Below are 22,727 nucleotides of genomic sequence, written 5' to 3'. Positions count from 1 at the left end.
GCGAAAGCGATCGCGCCCCGTGTGTTTTCTGGACGCGGCTTTTCCCGGGTGCAAAGATCTAGCTCAGGCGGCAGCATCCGCAGCATCCCCGAACGAGCTCCCCTCTCGCGCGCCCCCTTCCGCCTCTCCCGGCGAAGCGCAGGCAAGGCCCGGCCACGTGACCCGCTCCGGCCCTGCCGCCGCTTCCCTCCCTCCCTCCCCCCTGTCGGAGCGGAGCGATCCGAGGCAAGCAGGCGAAGAAACAAGATGGCGGCCGGCGGCGATCCCGAGCGGGACGCCGGCCCTTCGCATTGAAGCCCCTCGGCCCGAGCGGCTCGCCGGAGGCCCTCCTTCCCCGGCGAGGGAGGGGGGGGGTGGGGGAGAAAGAGCGCAACCGCCCGCTCGGAAAAGCCACCCGAAGGCCCTCGCGCGCGCACACACCACCTCCCCCCTCAGCGCTCTCGGCCAGCGCCCAGCGATGCGGGGCCGGCGAGGCAGGCCGCCCAAGCACCAGCAGCCTGCGGCGGCCCCGGCTCGGGCGAGCACCCCGGCTCCAGCAGCCCCGCCGCCGGGCCCTATCGGGGGACTCCGCTCCCGCCTGAGGGGCAGCAGCCGGGGCAGGTGGGCGGCCTCGGCCCAGGCTGCCGGGGCTGCAGGGCCCAAGCCGAGGGGGGCCGCTGCCCAGGCCTCCCCCTCAGTCAGGGGAGGCGGCAGGAGGAAGGGCGGCAGCGGCAGCAGCAGCAGCACCCCTGGCGGGGGAGGCAATAGCGGCCGGGGCAGGGGCAGGTCTGCTACTGCTGGAGCGGCGGCGGCGGGAGGAGGAGGAGGAGGAGGCAGCCAAAGCAGGGCGCCCGCCGCCGCCTCAGGTGGTGGTGCTTCTTCCTCCGCTCCCAAGAGGAGCGGCCGCAGCAGCCAAGTGGTTTACGACGACCATGAGAGCGACGAGGACGAGAGCGCCGTGTCCGACGACGAGGAAGGCGAGTCCGGGGAGAAGCCCGACTCCGGGGAAGACGAGGCCGTGGCGGAAGAAGAGGAGGAGGAGAACGACGACGACGACTCGGATTACCCCGAAGAGATGGAGGAGGACGAGGACGACGACGCCAGCTACTGCACGGAGAGCAGCTTCAAGAGCCACAGCACCTACAGCAGCACCCCGGGTACGGCGAGCGGGGGGGGGTCTAGGGCCCGGGGTGGGGGGTCGCTCCCCACTTGTTCCACCCCGGAGCCCATCGCCTTAGGGAAGGGGTGGTGGACGGGTTTTTGTTTTAGGGGGGGGGGTTAATGGGGTGGTGCTGAACACCCCCCCTCCGTCACGGGGATGCGCGCGGCAAGGGGGGCAGATGTGGGGAGAAGGGAAGCGAGGGGCTCCTGCAGGAAGAGGGCAAGGTGAGGGAAGCCACAGTGGCAGAACTTGAGAGAGAGAGAAAATAAATAGCAATCCTGGGCTACTTGTTCGCAGGAAGAGATGGCAAACATGGTCTGAGAACAGGGGTTCCCAGTTAGGGGCCCCATTCGTTGCCTCCCTTCTCTCTAATTTTTTTTGTCATTTTTGTGCATGGTAATATCACACATTTTATGGCCTGCTGTTTTTGTTTGTTGCTGTTTTTAGTGCATACCAAAACTCCTTTGCTTCTTAGGGACTACCCTACATTTTGTGCAGGGAATTGTTTTGCAGAGGCAGCCACCATGGAGTTATCAACATGTTGCAAAGCGGGGGGGGGGGGTCCGTGGCTCTTGAAAAATAGGGGGTCATTAGAATGGGGATCCACGGGATCCACAGCCCCATCCCTTGCCCTACCCCCCAACTATTTTTTTGTATTTTTTGCATGGTAATATCACATATTTTATGGCCTGCTGTTGTTGTTTGTTGCTGTTTTTAGTACATACCAAAACTCCTTTGCTTATTAGGGGCTGCTCCACAATTTGTGCACGGAATTGCTTTGCAAAGGCATCTACCATGCAGTTATCAACATGTTGCAAAGCGAGGGTGGGCTGGGGTGTCCGTGGCTCTTGAAAAATAGGGGGTCCTCAGTAATCAGCTAATTGGGAACCACTGTCTTGGAAGAATCAATTGGGGCTGAGGGAAATAGCAGGGGAAAGGGAGCATGCATGTGATGCTTGAGGAAGGTGGGGGAGTATCTTGCAGACTCTTGACTTTGTGCAAAACTAGGGGGTGGTGTTTTTGTTTACAAAGGAAAGCGGTGCGTTGGGAATAGAGATCAAATTATTGGCGGAAGCGCAGTATGGTTTAAATCATAGCGTGCAAGCCCATCACATGTATTTGTAGTAATTGAAAACATTCAAATGGATATCTTTCTCTTTCTTTCTTTCTTTCTTTCTTTCTTTCTTTCTTTCTTTTCATTTACCAATTTTTGTTATGCAGCAGTGTTTGCTTCCAGCTTGTTTTAAAGAGAGCTTGTGGTTTTTAATTTTACGGTGACCTTGCCAGTTCAACCATTGGAAGAAATTATATTCAACTTTTTATAACAAGTTTTAAGAGTTTGATTGTAGTATGGATCATGCTGAACTTCTGGCATTTTAAGAATGTTTTGGGGTTTTTATTAAAAAAGGTAGATTTAATCCAGCAAAATATTATTGCATAAAATCTTACACGCTTAACTTTCCTTACTTGGTGGCAACTATTTTTATATACTTGCATGTGTTTTATCAAGTGTGTAAACAATCAGGATTGGGACCTATATATTGGTAGATATGATTGATATGACAGTTCTGTGCTTTTACAGTTTGACAAGGACAACCCCAGTGTGGAATATTGAAATAGCTTACATTTTACTAAATATGCCTGTATAGTACAGTGGCTGTGTGAAAGTTATGGGGTGAAATCGGACCCATTTTTCATCTGTATCACAACATCAAAAGATGCAGTTCTCTATATTAAAATGGATTTTGAGTTTTCCAAGAGGCGGTTAATTTTGTTTCTTGTTAAGGTGCTTTTATAAAGGCAAGCTTTCCTAATTCACAATATGAGAGTGAACACTGCATGAACAAGTTTAAAGTTTTGTTTAGTTGTAATGGTTCCTAGCTGTGGTTTTTCCCTTCACTGTTGCTTTTCAATGGCAAGGGATTATTTCATAGTACTAATAATATTTTTCTATATCGACAACATAGGAACTGAATTTTGATCCAAGAAGACCTTCATAATTGTTCACCTGTAGAAAAGCAAATGTTAGTGCTGTTTAGTGTGCTTCTAAAGTGTATATTTTAATTTGGATATGATTCAGTTTCTGAATGGATTTGAATAAATTCTTAACACAGTTCTAAAATGTTAAGTGTTAATGTTAATCAGATCAGTTCAGAAACTGAATCATACCCAAATTAAAATATGTATTGTTTTGTATCTAATTTGAGTTGTATGCTAACATTGTGCCATTGATAGATATTTGATGTCTTGCAGTGGAGATGACTTTTTCACACACACACACACACACACACACACACACACACACACAGTGATTATTCTAACTGTTTTTAAAAGCGTTAAGAGTTGGTGTTAAGGGTCATTCCATATCAAGTGATCCAATCACATTTACTTTACCATTTTATATTGCTTCCACTTTCAGTTTCCTAAAAGTAGTATAAGAGAGGGTCCCAGATTTCAGTTTTAAATTTTTTATCCCATCCTGTTTTTGAGTTATGATGGTTTGAAATTTCAAAAAATTGGCAGTTTTGGTCTACACAAAAACCTTACAGTCTCAACCTAGAACTGAGATATGTCAAGACTAAAGATACCAATCTCTTCAAAATGTCATTGGCTTTAATATGATATGTCACATGATCACCTTACTTTAAATTTTAAAGTTAAGTTGCAAAATTTTAAAAAGTGATTAAAAATAATATGTTCAAAAAAATCCAAAAATGTATTGATTATTTAATATTTCTAAGCGCTACCTGCAAAATTTCATCTTGGGATCTCAGTGAGATCAATATATATATATAGTATATACATGTCTTCCTTACTGGGTTCTATTTAGGATAAATGGGTCTTCTTGGAGTAAGATATAACAGAATAAACTAGGCTTCAAAATATAATATCAGTTATTTTTCAGGCATCTGAAAAGCTAGTCGGGCTTTTCCTTTAAAAATGTGTTTTAAAAGTGGAGTGATAGCTTGCTATTGCTTGATCGAATTAACACTTTGAAAGAATTCTTGTTTGTACTTCATTTCATGATCTATCTCAATTCTGAGCTGAGTTCTTAGTTTTTTGCCCGGCAAGGCCAAAATTTTCAATGTATTATTATTTTTAATTTCCAACCCTCATAGCTCAAAAACGGGATGAGATAAAAAATTAAAATTTTAGATTTTAACTTAGTTTTGATAATTCAACGTGTACAAAATATTAAGGAAATTGGATGACATAAGGTAAAAAATAAATTAAAAAAATTTGATCACTTGACACGGAATGACCCTTAAATCAAAACAGCCAGATTTACCTTACAGGTATTTCTTGTGGCTGCTGCTTCTTTCTGACAGTTGGTGTCAGGCTTTCCTTGTTTTTACAATGGCCAATGATGGTCCATCAATCAGGTTCAGTAGCTACTTTTGTTTTTGTTGTCCTGGTTCATCAGCAGCGAGGTGGTATACACGTGTCAAATCATGCCTGCCCTGCTGCTCCCCTCTTTGCTGAACAAGGAGGAACCAAACCAGAGCACTGGCCTAGAGATAACAAGAAGCAACATAATGCTAATCCACTGCTATAGTTCGTTTCCTCCTCATGGGGAACAACTGAAGAGTAGGGCAGGTGAATTTGAACAGTGTGCACCTGCATTCTGCTGGCTTCTGGTATGACATGGTTTGTTTGGCCCTACCATAATCTTTTGGTTGTGATGGTGTACTGGATGGCAAATACTGCGTCCACCTGTTGACCTACTTGGTGCATGCACACCCACACACACAAACACACCCTAGAATGTGTGTTGTTAAAGTGCTATAGAATCAGTGTTAGAAACTTAGGTGTATAAGCTAGGCGCCAAATGGCTCCTTAAACCAAGTTTGCAGTTGCCAAAATGGAATTTCTAGTTGCCATTTTGGGGCAAGACAGCTCTAAAGTCTTGTTTTTCAAATGATGGACTGAGTGATTAATTCTCAGTTAAACACATGGCTAGTTCAAGAAGACAACCTTGAGCTAGGTTAAGAGCTTATAGAAGAAAAGACTGTCAGAGACAGTCCATGTATATTTTGGCCTATTCTAATGTCTTAATGGTGACCGCTCCTGCTCAGGCTGCACAGAAAAGGGAATTTGGTTCCAGAAATGCATTCCAATTGTTCAGATAAAATATAACGGATAGAGTTCTACAGGATGGGGTATTAGTGTGTGAAAACAGTCCAGATCCAGTAATCCTCAGATGGTGGAGATGTCAGGCGCCATCCCAGGCATCTTCACTTGGTCACAAGTGGTCGAAAGCTAATTTCGAACACTACTGAGAATGTGAAGGGACGCGGGTGGCGCTGTGGTCTAAACCACAGAGCCTAGGGCTTGCCGATCAGAAGGTTGGTGGTTTGAATCCCCGCGACGGGGTGAGCTCACATTGCTCAGTCCCTGCTCCTGCCAACCTAGCAGTTCGAAAGCATGTCAAAGTGCAAGTAGATAAATAGGTACCACTCTGGAGGGAAGGTAAACGGAGTTTCCGTGTGCTGCTCTGGTTCATCAGAAGTAGCTTAGTCATGCTGGCCACATGCTGTACGCTGGCTCCCTCGGCCAGTAAAGTGAGATGAACGCCACAACCCCAGAGTCGTTCACTACTGGACCTAACAGTCAGGGGTCCCTTTACCTTTACTGAGAATTTGATGTTTCTGGAAAATAATTCTGAGTAAAGTGGAGTGACTAATAATTCAGAGCAGCGGATGTTTCATTTTGTAAAATTTACATCAGGCATAGGCAAACTCCGGCCCTCCAGATGTTTGGGACTACAATTTCCACCATCCCTGACCACTGGTCTTGTTAGCTAGGGATGGTGGGAGTTGTAGTCCCAAACATCTGGAGGGCCGGAGTTTGCCTATGCCTGATTTACATTATGCCAGTGAGCACTGTACATCAGTGGCCCAGTGTTGTGGTAATAGGTGCCTTATAGACTTGCAAGCTCTTTCCTTCCCCGCTTTGCATACAAGTTCTCCCTCCGTTTGCTTTTCACAGGCAGTGTTAAGACTCCTTCAAACTAGAGTTTGTTAGAAGGCAGCTTTTCAAAGTGCTATTCAAGCTAACCATGGTAAGTGTAAATGTCGATGGAGAAATAGCACATCTTGGTAAGCAGAGCAGGGGATTAATGTGCAAGCTTGTAGGTGATTCCAATCTCTTACCCACAGTTAGGGTAAGGATTAATATTTTTTTGCAACATTACAAAGCTTTAGAAATCCATGTTGTGGCCTCAACAATGCACTCCTTGGAAAATGGTGTAAAGGCTGGGGGTGGAAGAAGAGAGCTGTTTAAAAGTTACACTTTATCAACTGGTGCTCTATTCACACTGATAAGTTGCAGTTGTCATTCCGGATCACAGCGGGCCTGGTTATGTCGATTGTTGATTAAACTTCACTCACTTTGACTGAAAAACTCCACCAACGGTTGCATGTCCTACGGCCACATCACACAGAATTAGTAGGGCTTCTGCCAAAAGTGGGCAGGGATGCCTTCCATTATTTGATTACCTTTTGCACACGTGGCATGTCAATTGCAATATATATCACTCTGTGCTGAGCTAAGGTTAGGGGTGCTTCTCTGTTTACGTTGTATGCACTCTTCTGAGGTCCATTGAACCTCCCCGAGAATTTTCATTGCAGAAGTGAAAACGCTCTTCACAATCCATGAGTTGGTTAGGTTTACGAGAACACCCAACTTAACTGTCACATGACATAAATCGGTAGGCTTGTAATTAAAGCTTTCATTCAAAAAAAAGGCTTGGATTAAATAACAGTTTATTAGAATAGGACTCCAGCCCATTTTGGCCTTGATTGCACTCCCCTTACAAAATCAAATTCATAGTTTCGAAGTACTCCTGGACCAAAAGTGCCACCAGAAGTGCTTTCACCCAGCTTTGGCTGGTGCATCAGCTTTTCCATTCCTCTTACAGTCGCTGTCTGGCCACATCCCTTTGTGCATTAGTTATATGCTTATTGGGCCATTCTCTGTGACAGTACCTTAGATGTGGAACTCCCTGCTTATCTTCCTCCCTCTTTGTATTTTGCCAGGAATTGAGGACATTTCTTTTTAAACAAGCCTTTGTGTCTGCTGCTGCTTTATGTAATTTGTTTGTTGCAAGCTCCAGCTCTTCCTCCTTTTTGTTCTTCAATGTTGCTTTTAGTAATGGTTTGTGCAATGGTTAGTTTTTTTAAAAGGTGGATTATTATTTTATTTTTGTGCTTTTTAAATACTTTTGTCAGCCGCTTTGAGCAACTTCTTTTGGAAAGGAAAAACAGAGTATAAATTTTTGTATTTTGGTATGAATGAATTAAAATAAACCGCACCTCAGATGGTGGCAGGAGATGAAGCAAGGCCTCATTCGGTAGTTACATTAATGCAGGAGAAGGCAGCCCATAAGGTACCCTTGATCCAAGCAAATCTTGCATGGCTTGTGGTTTGTAAATACCTTAAGAGTTGCTTCACAACAAGAGCACTAGAAAGTTTATTTTTAAATGTAGGTTGGCAATTTAAGAATACTTGTAATCTGGGTAATTTGTGAAAGGCGACTGAAAAGTGGGTACAGATCAGAAAATCAGCACCTTTTCTGAACATGTGGGGGGAGGGGTGCATAATCAGTGTCTTAAACTAACAGTAGTTAATGTTACTCACAGTTCATTGTTCTAGATATCTTGACAAACCACATTTTTCCACACTGAAAGCTTCACAATTTCTTAATGACAACCCAGGAGGAAGATGTGCGTTTGTAAACCTTAGGTTCACTGTGGCTTGTTCATGTCATTTAGCATGGTTTCTTTGTAAATAATGCATGTTCTGTATATTTTTAGCATTTGTGAGCTTTCATTCCTTGTGTGTGTTCCGTTAAAGAGATTTTAAGATTACCATTCTTTGTTGGTGACCAGAAATCTTAGTCTGCTAATCATTCTAGGACTGATCCTCAAACTATGAGTGGCTTGGTATTCTGATGTGCACATGAGGCTTTGAAATAGCATGTCTTCAGTGTATATTAAGATAACATTTTGTTTAAACCTGCTGCTAATCCTGTCCAAAGACTGAAAGTGGATAACTGGTGATGTACCAAAAGTAAATAAAAGCATGTAAAACAAGCTGAAGTGCACAGAATGAAATCTCATTCATTCATTGCAGATTTAGCTGTCAAAATGCAGAAGTTTTAAACTTCTTGCAGAATTTCTGAACGATATCTAAAATGCAGATTTGATGATTCTCCAGGAAAGAGGAGTGCAGAGCTATGGGAAAACCAATAGGCATTCCCCTTTGTATATATGTTGCACTTGATGGCTGTTTGTGATGATAAAGATTACAGAAGGTCATACAAGAGGAGGCAGAACTTAAAAGTGCAAGAAGCAAATACATATTTATATAAGTTCACATTTATATTGCCTAAACTTGGCATTAGATCTGAAGTTTAATTGCCCAAGTCCTACAAGGAAATTTTGCATACAGTACTCATGCAGGTGTGTGCCTGGGTACACATTTCCCTTTGAACATCTGCATCTTGTTAAACTGGCTGGGTATATCTCTATGTATATCAGGGAATGTGCATTCTCATTTAGGACTTTCGTGTAACTAAAGCCTCATCAAATCAAGTATCCCAGTTAATTGAAAGATTTTTACAGTCTTTAGCCTCCCATCAAACTTATGAAGTTGGCCATGATTATATTGTTTTTATTAAGCTTTATATGGCAGACAACCCTGTTGCTAACAGTTCTCAAATTTGGAACCCTGATAACCCTGTGATGTGCTGAAGTCCATTACACTAAAGACCCACAACCAAACTAGCCTCATAACGTGAATTAAATAATAACTTGGGAGTGCTTCTTTTCAGAGCTTTGTTTCGTGAACCAGTAGGGCAGCTGTTGGCTCTATCCGAATTTCTATAGTCAGCTGTAGCAGAATTTAAAGTGCAGAGTCATAGCTATGTTGAGTGTATGTTATGCTAAGTATCTGTTCTCCCCCCCAACAAGATATATGCAGTTATCAGGTTTAAATCAGGATGCATCCGTTTTCCAGGTTAACTGTAGAATTCCCTCTGCACAGAATTGCATCTGGCAACTTCACTGTATAGCTTTTGGCAAATGCCGAAGATGCACCTCTTTATCCTGGTCTAAGATGTGTGTTTTCAGGATCCACCCTATTCTTGTGACTGACATTTGTTTTAATGATTGTTAGTTATGAATTTTAAATTGTTGTATGTATGTGTAGTATAAATCACATTGTTGTATGTATGTGTAGTATAAAGCACATGGTATGTGAACTCTCAAAAGACCTGGTTCACACACTTAGCTGTCGATGATTTTTAAATTATTGAATATTTCATGGCTGACAGCTGAATGTATGAACTGAGTTGAGTCTATTAAAAATCATTGTGTCTGAGGCAATGAGACACAAAATATAAACTCTGTAGGGTTGTTTTTGCTGGGCCACTCACACTTGTAAACTTGGCAGTTGCTAAGTTCTGAACATGCACCAGCTCTAAGTTTGACCTCCTGATTTCTAACTGTGCAAACGTTCCAGTACTACAGAACGTGCACATGTGAATAGGACATCACTGACCAATTAAGAGCTATTATTGCTTTCTCACATGATTGTCTTCCATGCCCAGGGAGCTTTATTTTTGTGGGGGATTGATAGAATTGAAACACAAGATTCCCCACTGTAGTCTGTCCCAAATTTTGCAGTAATTTATTGACAAATCAATACCTTGAATAACTCACAGGCACATTACAAGTGCAAAATGAATGTAGTTGCCTCCTCATGAAAAAGTTCATTATCACTTCAAGAAAGTGATGGTTTTTAAAGAATTATTGTATTGGAGTTATTTGGAATCGTCTTCCCCCACCGACCAAAAGCTAAGAAGGTCAGAATATTAACTTTGGAAAAGTATATGGCGCCATAGACGTGGGGTGTCCTCCTAAACAAGGGCTGTGATGGATACTAAGGTTTAGGAAAATGGTGAAAGCCACCAGGCTTATTATGTCTCTTAGGCCAGCATTTGATATCTTAACCAGACTTTATTTAAAATGGAAAACTACTAAATATCATTTGAGGCAGTTGAACTGGATGATGATGATTTGCTTTTCTCACAAAAGTGAACTAAAGCAACTTACACATCATAAACACTAAAACCAAATTTTAAAAGCACAACCAATGAAAACCTAAACAACGCATCTCTACAAATAAAGGACTGGTCTTACAGATCCTGCTGCACTAAAATAGGCCACAATTACTTGAAGCCCTTCAAATTAAAGACCAAAAGCCCTGGGTTTTTAAAAAATATATATTATTTGCTTGGCTCCAATGTTTGAAATTCCCCAGGTGCCAGGCACGTTTTGCTACTGGTGCGGGTCCAGTTGAGACTATGGAGATTTTTGGGTGCCAGGTTGGCAACCACTGTTTAAAAAACCTCTGCCTTAGTTCATAGTTAATACTATTTCCGTTTCCCCTGTGTGTTACTTCTTCTTGCATACTGGGGACCAGTGGATTGTTGTAAGAGCAAGCTACAATCAAGCAATGTAGTTGAGATCATAGAATCATATAATTGTAGTGTTGGAAGGGATGCTGAGGGCCATCTAGTCAAACCTTCTGGCGAATAGATACTCCGTTGTGGCAACCGTAACCTAGAGCCCAGGTGCCATTTGGCACCTAACTTATATATCCGAGTTTCTAACACTGCTTGGCTCCTAAGGATCAATAAAAATGGCACCAGGGGAGCCTCCTTGGGGAGAGCATTCCACAGTCAGGAAGCCGCCACTGAAACCGCCCATTTTTGTGTTGCCCCCTCATTGGAAGCATGGACTATGCCTGATGCTCCAGAATAATCAGAAGTAATTGTTGAGTGAACCTTGAACCATCTAAATAAATAATATGGGTAGTTTCATAACAGCACCGCCAATGGCATTTCCCCCTTCCTGTGCACTTTTAATAGACACATACATTATATGGATTTCAAGAGTTCTTTAAGAAGTCAGTAGCCTCTTTTTACCATTTTGTCCTCATAGGGACCTTGACATGACAACCATTTGTTATTGACAGGAGTCCAGTGAAAGATTGGAAATCAATCTGGGCCAAGTGATTCACTCAGCAAGTCATTCATTCATTTTATTTGTATGCTGCTTTCCCACATAAAATTCATTCTCAAAGTGGTTTACAACAAAGGAAACAGGAAAACATTTCAAAACCAAACAGTGCAAAAATAATTTCATAATAGCCCAGCAAACCGACACAGTAGCAAATATAACTACATACAAAAAATAACATTTTGGTACTATAAATATAACAAAATTACATAAACAACGACCAGCATCCAATAGCAAAAATAAAAAGGGAGCCTCTCAGGTTTATTGTGTCACGATGTGCTTGCTTTATATAAAGACATTTTGTAGAGTAAATCTGATGCTTAAGTGCTTCTATCTAGTGGTAACAGGTTGCAACTAGAGGAGAGGAAGAGTCTGTGGGAATTGGTCATGAGAGATTTTAAAAGGAAAAAAATAACTTCTGTACCTAGAAAACTTGGTTTGTGTCAAATTGTCCAAAACTTTTGAGTTTAAAAACAAAAATAAATAAATAGATAGATAGATATAGGGTTTCTACTCACTTTTAATTTTCTTTAGAAAGGCTTTGGATCCCACAGCATTTGCAACTAGGTAAAAGTAAAGGACCCCCGGACGGTTAAGTCCAGTCAAAGGCGTCTATGAGTTGTGGCACTCATCTTGCTTTCAGACCAAGGGAGCTGTCTGCAGACAGCTTTTCCGGGTCATGTGGCCAGCATGACTAAATGGCTTCTGGCACAACAGAACACCATGGCAAGTACCAGAGCACACGGAAACTCTGTTTACATTACCTTTATACCTTTACCTATTTACCACTACAGTACCTTGAATATGTTTAAGTGTTTCGCATCTCTAGTTGTTACGCTACTGCTGTGAAGTCTAAAGAAGAATTCAGAACCACTCTGAATTAGACAGCTTATTGCTTTTTTTGTGATCAGAGAAACATTGTATAAAATATGGATGAGTAGCTTCAGCAAAAGAAAGATATAATTTAAAGGAAACCATAATCCAGGGTAAACTGTTTTCTAGATTTGAGTGTATCAGAATGCAAACTGCTGCAATTATTATTTAGTAAAGTGTTCCTAGAGTGCTGTGATTTCTCCCATTTGCAGTTAGTAATATGTTTTTGTTCATCACTGAAGAGAAAACGGAACATTTCCAGCTTTTGCAACTGAATTACAGAGTTAGGAAGAAAGAAGTGTTTTGAATTTGTAGACAAATAAAGGGAAATTTGTTTCAGATTTTACTGCAGCTGTTCACATTGCCTCTTCACTTTAAAGAGCAGGTTGATTTGTAGGCAGTGAGGAATGTGCAGTGAAAACCAGAAAGTACAGCTCAAGCTGCCATGCAGTCATGGCATATATGCATGTCATACCGCCTGGACTGAAACCCTACAACATCTGGGAAAGCAATATATTTCTGTAATGTTTTTGTTGAGCTATTGAAAGCCCACAGATTCAGCAAACTTAAACAGGCGGCACAATGGCTCTGTAGATCTCTTTCACTCCTACCAATATCTTAAACAAGAAAAATGAACATGTCTCTCACGTAATTGAAATTTAGGAGAGGAAACAAGATTTTGGCTTGGATTGTGCTCAGCTAAGTTCTGCTTGAGGTAGAGAAAAGGAGGTGGAAAGGCACTTTTGGTTGATTCCTCTTTTCCCCTGAAAAGTTGAGGATTAGTGGTGTTGGAGACTACATGGGGAAGAGAGAATCAGATAAAATGGTTACCTTGTGGTGGTGATGGTTCTTAATTAAATATCTATATTGCCCTTCATCTGAGGATCACAGGGCAGATTACAATATAAAATGGTTCCTTTGAGAAATGGAAAGAGCCCTTCCCTTTGCAGAGGGGCAAGTTTTGTTCTAACCCTTGTAAATGGCAGATGTTTTTATCAAAGGAAAGTCATTGGTAAAAGTGCAACACGCATGGTATGTTAGTTTCAATTTAAGGTAGAAGAATAACTGCCTATGTTGAAGTGCAAGTTCAAGACTTCAAGGGGAGAATTTTAAAATACAACTGTGTAAGACCATTGCGAGTATGCGAGAAACTTCGAACATGGTTCTTATTTCACATCACATTCATTGTATGATAAGTGAACTTATATCTACTTCTGTTTCCTGTTAATCTTTTATTGTTCCTTTCTACTTACAGGTAGGAGGAGACAAAGAGTACATCGTCCACGTTCTCCAATACTGGAAGAAAAAGATGTCCCTTCTCTTGACTTGCCTAAATCCTCAGAGGACTTAATGGTGCCTAATGAGCATATAATGAATGTTATTGCCATCTATGAGGTACTGCGGAACTTTGGCACTGTCTTGCGACTGTCCCCTTTTCGTTTTGAGGACTTTTGTGCTGCTCTGGTAAGCCAGGAGCAGTGTACACTTATGGCAGAGATGCATATAGTGCTTTTAAAAGCTGTTTTACGTGAAGAAGACACTTCAAATACTACCTTTGGACCTGCTGACCTCAAAGATAGCGTTAATTCCACATTGTATTTCATAGACGGGATGACGTGGCCCGAGGTTCTGCGGGTTTATTGTGAGAGTGACAAGGAATATCATCATGTTCTTCCTTTCCAAGAGGCAGATGACTACCCCTATGGACCCGTTGAGAATAAAATTGAAGTCCTGCAGTTTTTAGTGGATCAGTTTCTTACAACAAACATTGCACGCGAGGAATTAATGTCGGAAGGTGTGATACAATACGATGACCATTGTAGAGTTTGTCACAAACTGGGGGATTTGCTTTGCTGTGAAACTTGCTCAGCTGTGTACCACTTGGAGTGTGTGAAACCACCTCTTGAAGAGGTACCTGAGGATGAATGGCAGTGTGAAGTTTGTGTAGCACATAAGGTGCCTGGTGTAACGGACTGTATTGCTGAAATCCAAAAAAATAAACCATACATTCGACATGAACCTATTGGATACGACAGAAACAGGCGGAAATACTGGTTCCTGAACAGGAGGCTTGTTATGTAAGTAAATGTTCTAAGCACAGTAACAATATTGGTGCACGGTGGATTTTCAAGAAGATGGGATTTTCTTTTATATTGGGCCAAAAATGTGTTTTATATCTCAATGCAATATTAGAGAAATTACACTCCGGGGGGTGAGGGGCCAATGGCGAATTGAAGTGGCCATCACTGAAAAATACCAGGCTCCTGGTATCAAAACAAAAGTTAGGGTTTATAAACATAAGATCTGGTCTGGCAACAGAAAACTTGCATTATTTTGTTAGTGTTTGTATTTAATGTTTTTTGAATGAACAAGCTTAACAGCAGTATTACTTTCTTTTTCTCCAAAGTGACAATTTTACTAACCCTGAGAGTACTGCTGAATTTTTAGTATTTTGTGAATCCATTCTTTCCTTCTTATCTTGCTCATAACTTACAAGTTCAAGCCTAGGCAGTGACTTCATTTAAATCCAAATGCAACATAGCTGCTATGTTGTGATGACCCAAGTAGTAGACCTTAGTGTGCAAAGTCATTTTTTGTAGAGGCATGATTGCAGAACCCTGAGATTCAGAAGGCATTACAAATTGCTGAATATCAGCAAAAGCCCAAGGGCCACATCACTGATTCTTCTAAGAATAAAATTTTAAATACCGTTTATTTTAAGAGTCTCAGTTGGAAAAAGAAATTGCAACTCTGCTGACACCATTATCAGGCAACTAAGCAGCTTTTGGAGCAATGCAATTCTCACACCTCACACCTGATCTCATAAAACGGCAATTGGAAGTACATAGAAGTCAAATAAAATGAGTAAGAAACCCTGCCTGCCACCTGTGCTTCTTTCTGCAAATGGTGTCAGGCTACCATGGGTGGTGATTCCATCCTGTCTGTAGAGTCATTAATATATTTTTCTGAGGTGATGGTAGGCACTTCAAGGCATTGTAAAAATGCTTTGTTGAGTGCGGGTTTTTCCCTCATTACCAAATGAACTGACCCATGAACTGGAGGTCCCCATCCCTGTGCTAAATCACAGTTTAGTGTAATGTGAATGAACCCAGGCTCTGGGGCTCTCTTGCTCCTCTTCCTCTTTCCCTCCCTCCGGTGTGGCTATGAGGAAATGTTTTTGCTTCCTAATATAGCAGTAAGTTTTATGTACTCCATGGCTGCACAAAACTAAATTCTGTGCAGGCCATCCAAATTATTCTCCAAGAAAATCTAGATTCTGTAAAATGTATATATTATGCAAATGGACTGAGTTTGTATGATTTCCTTTTAGGTTAAATTAATTTATACTGCATTGGCTTGCTATTTTATAAAATCTATGCTAATTTTGCCAGTTGGGGATGGGTAAGGAATCTGAAGTCCCCCCCCCCCCGCAATCTTTGAAAAATCTTACTCTGCCTTTTCTGGCTTCTGCGATTTCAGCACCATTGATTTTATACTTTCAAGAAAGTCTTATACATGTGGAAACATCACTTTAAAAAAGAAAGAAATCAGAAGCTTCCTTCTCAGGAAGGTGAATTTTGTGCCCACTACCAAGTTCAGTGTTTTTTCAGTGGCATATAGTCCTGAATTTAACTGACTGGTATTTATAATTTGCCAAAACACAAAAAGTTATTTCAGTTTATTATATAAATTGTATTTAATGCAGTAGTAAATTCTCTTCATTTTGAAAGTGCTATATGACACTCTGTACTAGATGGCAGCTTTCTCAATGCATCTTCATGTAGTAAAAACTCATATATGAGATCATCAGGCATGAAATCTCAGCCTGTATGAGGATTTCCTACTACAGTGGTACCTTGGTTTTTGAACTTAATCCATTCCAGGAGTCCATTCGACTCCCAAAACGGTTTGAAAATCAAGGCACGACTTTCGATTGGCTGCAGGAGCTTCCTGCACTCAATTGGAAGCCGTGTTGAACATTTGGCTTCTGAAAAATGTTTGCAAACCGGAACACTCACTTCCGGGTTTGCGGCGTTCGGGAGCCGATTTGTTCAGGAGCCAAGCCGTTCAACAACCAAGGTACCAGTGTACTTCATATTTTGAAGAGTCTTGTATGAATCAACCGTTGGACCTTTTTTCAGTGCAAAGTTGCTGTCTTTCTCTGTAAACCCACATCCATTTGTAGGCATGTGATCTTACCACTAATGAGTACAGTAAATATCTGTAGAAAGAAAAGATGGCACTCTGGATAAAGCCCTTGTATTTTGATCATTTGAGAGGACGTATCTGCTTCTCAAGGAGTTTCCTTTACCATGAAGATAAAAAACTCCCATTGATTCCTACCAGATTCATTGTTGGCTTGCAAACAGCCAGTGTTCTATTCACCTATGATGAGCAAAAATTGCCTCTAGGCAACAGGGCAGAGAATTTTTTATGAAACTGAAAAACTTTTCTTTTTTTATTCAAACATCTTACACTGGTACTTGAGAAAAGGCACACCATTAAAAAAAATTGTAAGCAGCATAGCAGAATGGGCTGGTCTTGAACATGGCTCATTATTGCTTGTTTATAAGTCTGCTATAGCAGTATAGTGTTGAATATAGATAATAAAATTTTAGAGAACAACTCTTTACTTTGTTTCCTACAAGCATATGGCTATCATTGATGTCCAAACACAAACTGCATTTAGTCTTAAGAATATGATAGCTAGTAAATTTCAATCCCTGATTTACAAAGCTGGCTTATTTTCAATTACTATAGTTAAAGATGAAGTGCAGTTTAGAGTTCACGTGTAATGCTGAACACTGGCTAATCAAGAATGGAAACGAAAGCTTCTGATTGCCTCCTCGCATCTGTGCCAGTGGAGAAACATACGAATCTGAAGTAGACCCAGGGTGGATCTAAACACGGGGGGAAATGCTATAAATAAGTCAGAAATTATATCATTTTAGCAAAAGAAAAAAATCACTATGGAAAACTATGTTTTAAAATTTCCTGCTATCTGATGCCATCTGGCATTGCATGTTTGTAGCGCATTCAATTCGCTGCATCTTTAGTAATGTAGCTGAGTCCCCTTTCTATGTAAAGCCTCAATATCTAAAGATACTGCCTTAAGCCATGTAAGAGGGGCTTGTTGAAAAAATTGTTGTTGTTTTTTACTGAAACATAGTAACAGTTCAGTGACCCAGTGGTAAAACTCAAGTGCCTCATCTTCAAATTTAGGCCAGACTCTTCGGGTGCTCCTGATACTTCTCTTGTTAGAATTCTTTGATATTTTGATTAAGACTGCAGTATAAATCTTTAAAGAGATAATTACACATAATAAATTTGCAGTGCACGCTAGGGAAATGAACTGGGGGGTCTCCCATATCAAAGTATGAATGGAAAATGCATGTCATCAAACTATTTACTTGCTACTGTATATTTTTCTATATGTACTGTATTCCACTTTTCAGACAAATGCCCCCCCCCCCCAGCTGCTCACATCAGTTAAAAGGGATGACATTGCCATCAGGCTTGCAGGAACACACAAGGAAAGGGAAATGGGAAAGGTAGGAGAGGGAGGTCAGTTGTCTAATACCAGAACACAGTGGTGAGCTATAAGTGGGTGTAAGAGGGGGTAGCGCAGGCTGAGTTTCCTTTGCTGGTATTTTTTATTGAGTACTAACGGGCATTTCTTTTTCCTTTGTCTGATAGACAGGGCCAGAGTGTTCTTTTCCTTTACTTCTGCAGTCCCTGGGCAACTGGCAGTTGTTGCTGTGTTTCTCTGGCAGGTAGTGTGTGGGGAGTAAGCTTCTGAAGCCGCTTCTTTTCTGGCCAATGAATGAGGTCAGCCTGGTCTTTACCATGCTGTGATGTAGATGAAGCAACCTCTCAGGAGCCTTGGTCCCTTGTGCTGGTTTCAGCTCTCCAGTCCCTGGATTGACTCCATACTTGCTACAGGGATGCAGGTGGCGCTGTGGTCTAAACCACTGAGCCTCTTGGGCTTGCCGATTCGAATCTGCATGACAGGGTGAGCTCCTGGTGATCTGTCCCAGCTCCTGACAACCTTGCAGTTTGAAAGCACACCAGTGCAAGTAGATAAATAGGTACCACTGTGGTGGGAAGGTAAATGGCATTTCTGTGCACTCTGGCTTCCCATCACGGTGTTCCGTTGTGCCAGAAGCGATGTAGTCATGCTGACCACATGACCCGGGAAGCTGTCTGTAGACAAACACCGGCTCCCTTGACCTGAAAAGCGAGATGAGTGCAGTACCCCATAGTCGACTTAACCGTCCAGGGGTCCTTTGTCTTTACCTTTACCATACTTGCTATCACAAATGATTCAGCAAAAACTACTTTTTTGTGTCGAACATATGCTGCCACCTTGCACCAAATCAGAGCATTAGTCCATCTTGTCCCCAGCATTGTCTGTTTTGAGGGGCAGTGGGTCTCCAGAGTCTCAGGCAGATGGCTTTCCCATCTAAACCTGCTGCCTGATCATTTTTAACATTCAGTTGAGCCTGAGACCCTCTGCATGTGAAGCATGCACTCTGCCACTGAACCCCTGGGCTCCATACCAATTGCACCAGGCAGTCATGCAGACATCTAGATACATGACAAAGAAGTAGACACTTTAATTCATATGACTTCATTGTTTGCAGTAAGACATATTGTAGGCTGAGGTGTGCCAGAACTTAAACACTATTTTGTATGCAACATTAGGATTAAGGCCATTGCATATGGTATTTCACAGCTTGTTCTTCCAAGTTTCAGACAGGGTGGAGCAAATCAGGAGTGATTGAGCCATGTGCAGTAACATATTGGTCATTCATAGTAAAGTGGGGTTTGTTGCTTATCATGATGTGTGAACAGAGCCTATGTGCAGCCACATTGGATGTGGTATATTTTTTCCTGGGCCTTCTCCATCCTCTTTCCCACCTTAAGGGCTTTTAAAAATATTCTTTCATCTTTACTCTCATTTCATTGTACGTACATTTGTTACTTGCTTCTTGGATTTATAAAAAGAAGCAAAGGTCATATAATACTTTTAAATTTTAAAAGTGAATTATTTCCGCAATGCATAGTGTGGATTTGTTAAAGTGGCAGAGCATTATTTTTTCAGACCATATTCTTTTAATTCTTGCTTTGGAGCACCCCCAAAGCTCACCATGATATTGAAAATAATAGAATAGGCGGGGTCAGTCATGACAGCAGATTTCTTCTGGCTACCAAGATTGGCTAAATGTGATGTAAAGTAATCGTGCCTGTACCCAGAGTGCTTGCCCTCCACTTAAGGATTCTGATTTGTGTGAAATAGACAGTCACCATATTTTTGCTATACAGTTCCAAGTCATCAATAATCGGACCAGATTAACTGGTTGTACAGAACTTCATGGTGAATAAAACTTATGTTGAGATTTTTCTTAGGTGAGAAGCCACAGAACATCCTGGAAGAAATAATCATTTCTTCGAATGATTCGGTGTCTGATTTTTGAAATTATCATTGAAAATTCCTTTTGTAATGTCATAATACTTTATAGTATTGTACAGTATGGTAAAGAAGCATATTATTTGTGTATTGGAAAGGGAAGAAAAGGTTTGTGCTTTGTGATAATACAATTTTTAAATGTGACAACTCATATTATGCAGTTGAATTATGGAAGAACTGAATTATGTTATAACATTTTTTAGAGTTTGGTAATAGCTGTTTGTGGTAAACTAAAAATACATGCTCAACAGTGAACTTACGATATGAACTCAGTTATTCTTTTCATTCCTGTTTCTTTCCCAGTATATACATATGTTTCATTGCCATTTGTCTCATAAACAATTATTCTAATACTGTCACAGAGAGGAAGATTCAGAGTGTGAGAAAGATAAGAAAATCTGGTACTATAGCACAAAAGTCCAGCTGGCAGAATTAATTGAATGCCTTGACAAAGATTACTGGGAAGCTGATATCTGCAAAACTCTGGAAGAAATGCATGAAGAAATACATCGGCATATGGATATAACAGAGGACCTTACCAATAAAGCACGGGGTAGCAACAAATCTTTTCTTGCTGCAGCAAATGGTAAGAATCTACAAAACTAATCCTGAATTGCTAACAGCACACAATGGATTATCGAGCGCATTTTGAATTTCTACCTCATTGACGTGTATTCTAGTGAAGAAAGGTTTATGAGGAAAAGGGCATGTCTGTTAAAATTGGGAAGGCCAAGTTCCATGGACTGCATTTATAGTGCCACCGGAATACATATAGCCTTTAGGTACATATTAAACCTGTTAGGCCTTACAGATTTTTTCAGGGAAATGGCAAAGCATTGGTCCAGGGCTACCCTTGTTGCTGCTCCAGAAAAAGCGCTAGCCTATGTAGAAAGTTTAATAGTGCAAAAAACCTGAGAAACTGCAGGGGATCTATATACAGAAGGATGTGAGCGGAAGGTGACTTTTCTGCTCTTTTTCAGGAGGAAACAAATTGAATGGTGTTGGCTGTGGAACTCTCTGTGTGTGTGTGGGGGGGGGTGTATTTAAAGATAAAATGGTATATTTTTGCTCTTAAGCAAAAGATAAAATGTGATTCTTCCTCTAACACCTGTAGTCTACAGAGCTCTTCCTGATGACTTTAAGCTTGTCTTTTTCACTCCTAAATATAGCTAGCTGTAGTGTGCCTTTGAAAAATAGTCACCAGTATAGTGTTTGTCCATTATCAGTTTCGTTAGTTGATCATAATACCTAGTGGCATTTACAAAACTTCCACTGCTTTATAGAAGAAATAATACTTCAGTCTTAAGTGGGTCAGTATGGGCAAGACCACCTGCTCCATACTTTTTATTCACAACCATCCCTTGGCAGTGTTCTGTTTTGTAGAAGCCGTAGCAAATTTATGTTTCTTTGCAAACGGTTGGATTACTGGCTACATCTAGGCTGGGTGCCTTAAAACAGGGCAACAACTGGAGACATAAACTGAGGACCCTATTTTGCAGTGAGCATCCTTTTGCTTTGGGAGAAACCTGCCTTTTGGAAGAGCGCAGCTTTCTTCTCAAGTCTGCACTTGTTTCAAACCAAATGGATTTCTTGGTGGCACTAGGATCCGAGTCTAGTTCTAGAGCACTGAAAATATTGCAGCGGATAAATAAATGAGGGCAGGAGCAGGTCAGATTGATTATCATCCTTGTTGGAAGAGTCGCTAACTTGAGGTTTCCATAATCCCACTGCTCAGCCTTATTTTTCAGTCTTTGCATGTTTGGAGCCAGATTAATGTCCAGGATCCACAGATTTGTAGATCTGTTAGGTTACTATATATGCATGTTATCAAAACTTCAATTAATCTGCAGAATCAATAGCAATTAATGCATGTTCTCTGACATCGCTTGTAGAGTTGTAGATTATCCATATTGACTGAGTGATGTACACAAAATTCCATGTTTATGTTGTCAATTTGCAATCCCTGCCATTTTTGAGACTATGTATACAGGTAACTTGCAATTTACGTGCATTTAACTTGTGCGTATTCAACTTTACACACTTGGCAAAAAAAAATAAAAGGGGTCTGAGGGTCCAGGGAAGGAAAACTTTGGCAATCCCGTCCGCCATTGCACCCAGTGTGTTTTGACTATACAAGATTTTGGTGTTCCATATTATCCCTGGAACATAACCGTGATGTAAATTGAGAGTCGCCTGTATCAACTTGTAATCCACCTGTTAAATGACTTTTTAAAAATTACATGTGCAAACAGTACTTCACAAATGTCAATTGCACTGTGGACCATGTATCCAATTGTTAGATGGGTCTGTCAGGGGTTAAAATGGATACTTCTGGAGCCCCTAGTCTTTGAACTAGGTGTCTATTGTCCATTTTTTGCTTTAGAAGAGATTCTGGAAGCAATCAGAGCCAGAAAGGGGGAAATACCAGAAGATAAAAGCTCAATAGCTGATGAAACGGAAAAGGAAAAGGCTAGTGTTGAGAATAAAGACAGTACAGATACTGATAATGGCAAAGAGGAACTTTCGAACCAACTGCTGGATGTAAACAAAGAAACGCCACCAGATGAAAGTTCTGAAAAAGGAAGAAAGGAAGGTAAAGACGATACTTGCGAAATTAACATATTTTCTGCAGTAGTGTTTACTCCCGTGTATTTCTTTTTAATAGCATTTATTATTGTATCTTTTGGTCTGTCAACAATTTCAGATTCAGACAGACATTCTTCTCATCACAGAATCAGCTCTCATTCCCCAGTGACATAGTCCAAGCAGTTTTCACAAACTTTCATTTCAGTGTAGGTAAAACTTGGCATCTTTGTATAACCAAGTTTTTAAAACACCTGTTGCACTTTGTTACTCATTTGTTACTGTAGAGCAAACAGATGCTATAGATAAAAGCAACTCCGTGACATCAGCTGTTGGAGGCAACAGCATAGATCCTCCTGCTGGAGAGTCTACTGCTTCTGAAGGAAAAAGTGCAGTCGGAAATGAGTCCGAAATCCTGGATGATAATGAGGCGAACAAGAAGCTGGTGACATCAGAGGCCCTCAAGAATGTTTCAGGTACAGAAAATACCTCTGTAATTTAGAGGAGCATAACAGTTATGTAAATGGAAATCGCCTAAAACCACTTACAGTGTATGCTATTTGTGCTGCTTGTT

General features: G+C 41.2%; 1 protein-coding gene across 12 annotated transcripts in view; it reads left to right on the top strand.

The window, feature by feature from the left end:
* Positions 1 to 213: 213 nt before the first annotated feature.
* The window catches only part of BPTF (bromodomain PHD finger transcription factor), a 64,331-nt gene continuing 41,817 nt past the window's right edge, over positions 214 to 22,727 (top strand). For 11 of the 12 annotated variants that reach the window (XM_028712931.2, XM_028712909.2, XM_028712968.2 and 8 more), the window contains exons 1-5: positions 214 to 1,136; positions 13,355 to 14,177; positions 19,933 to 20,156; positions 21,954 to 22,163; positions 22,441 to 22,629. In XM_028712931.2, the coding sequence (XP_028568764.2) occupies positions 458 to 1,136; positions 13,355 to 14,177; positions 19,933 to 20,156; positions 21,954 to 22,163; positions 22,441 to 22,629 (2,125 nt within the window). In that variant the 5' untranslated portion in view covers positions 214 to 457. The remainder of the gene's footprint in view (positions 1,137 to 13,354; positions 14,178 to 19,932; positions 20,157 to 21,953; positions 22,164 to 22,440; positions 22,630 to 22,727) is intronic. The other variant, XM_028712952.2, reaches the window with a different exon arrangement.

The sequence above is a fragment of the Podarcis muralis genome, chromosome 2 (genome assembly GCF_964188315.1).
Source record: "Podarcis muralis chromosome 2, rPodMur119.hap1.1, whole genome shotgun sequence".
Classification (NCBI taxonomy): Eukaryota; Metazoa; Chordata; class Lepidosauria; order Squamata; family Lacertidae; genus Podarcis; species Podarcis muralis.
Note: the sequence above shows the minus strand (reverse complement) of the source record. Positions and strands in the feature narration are given on the sequence as shown.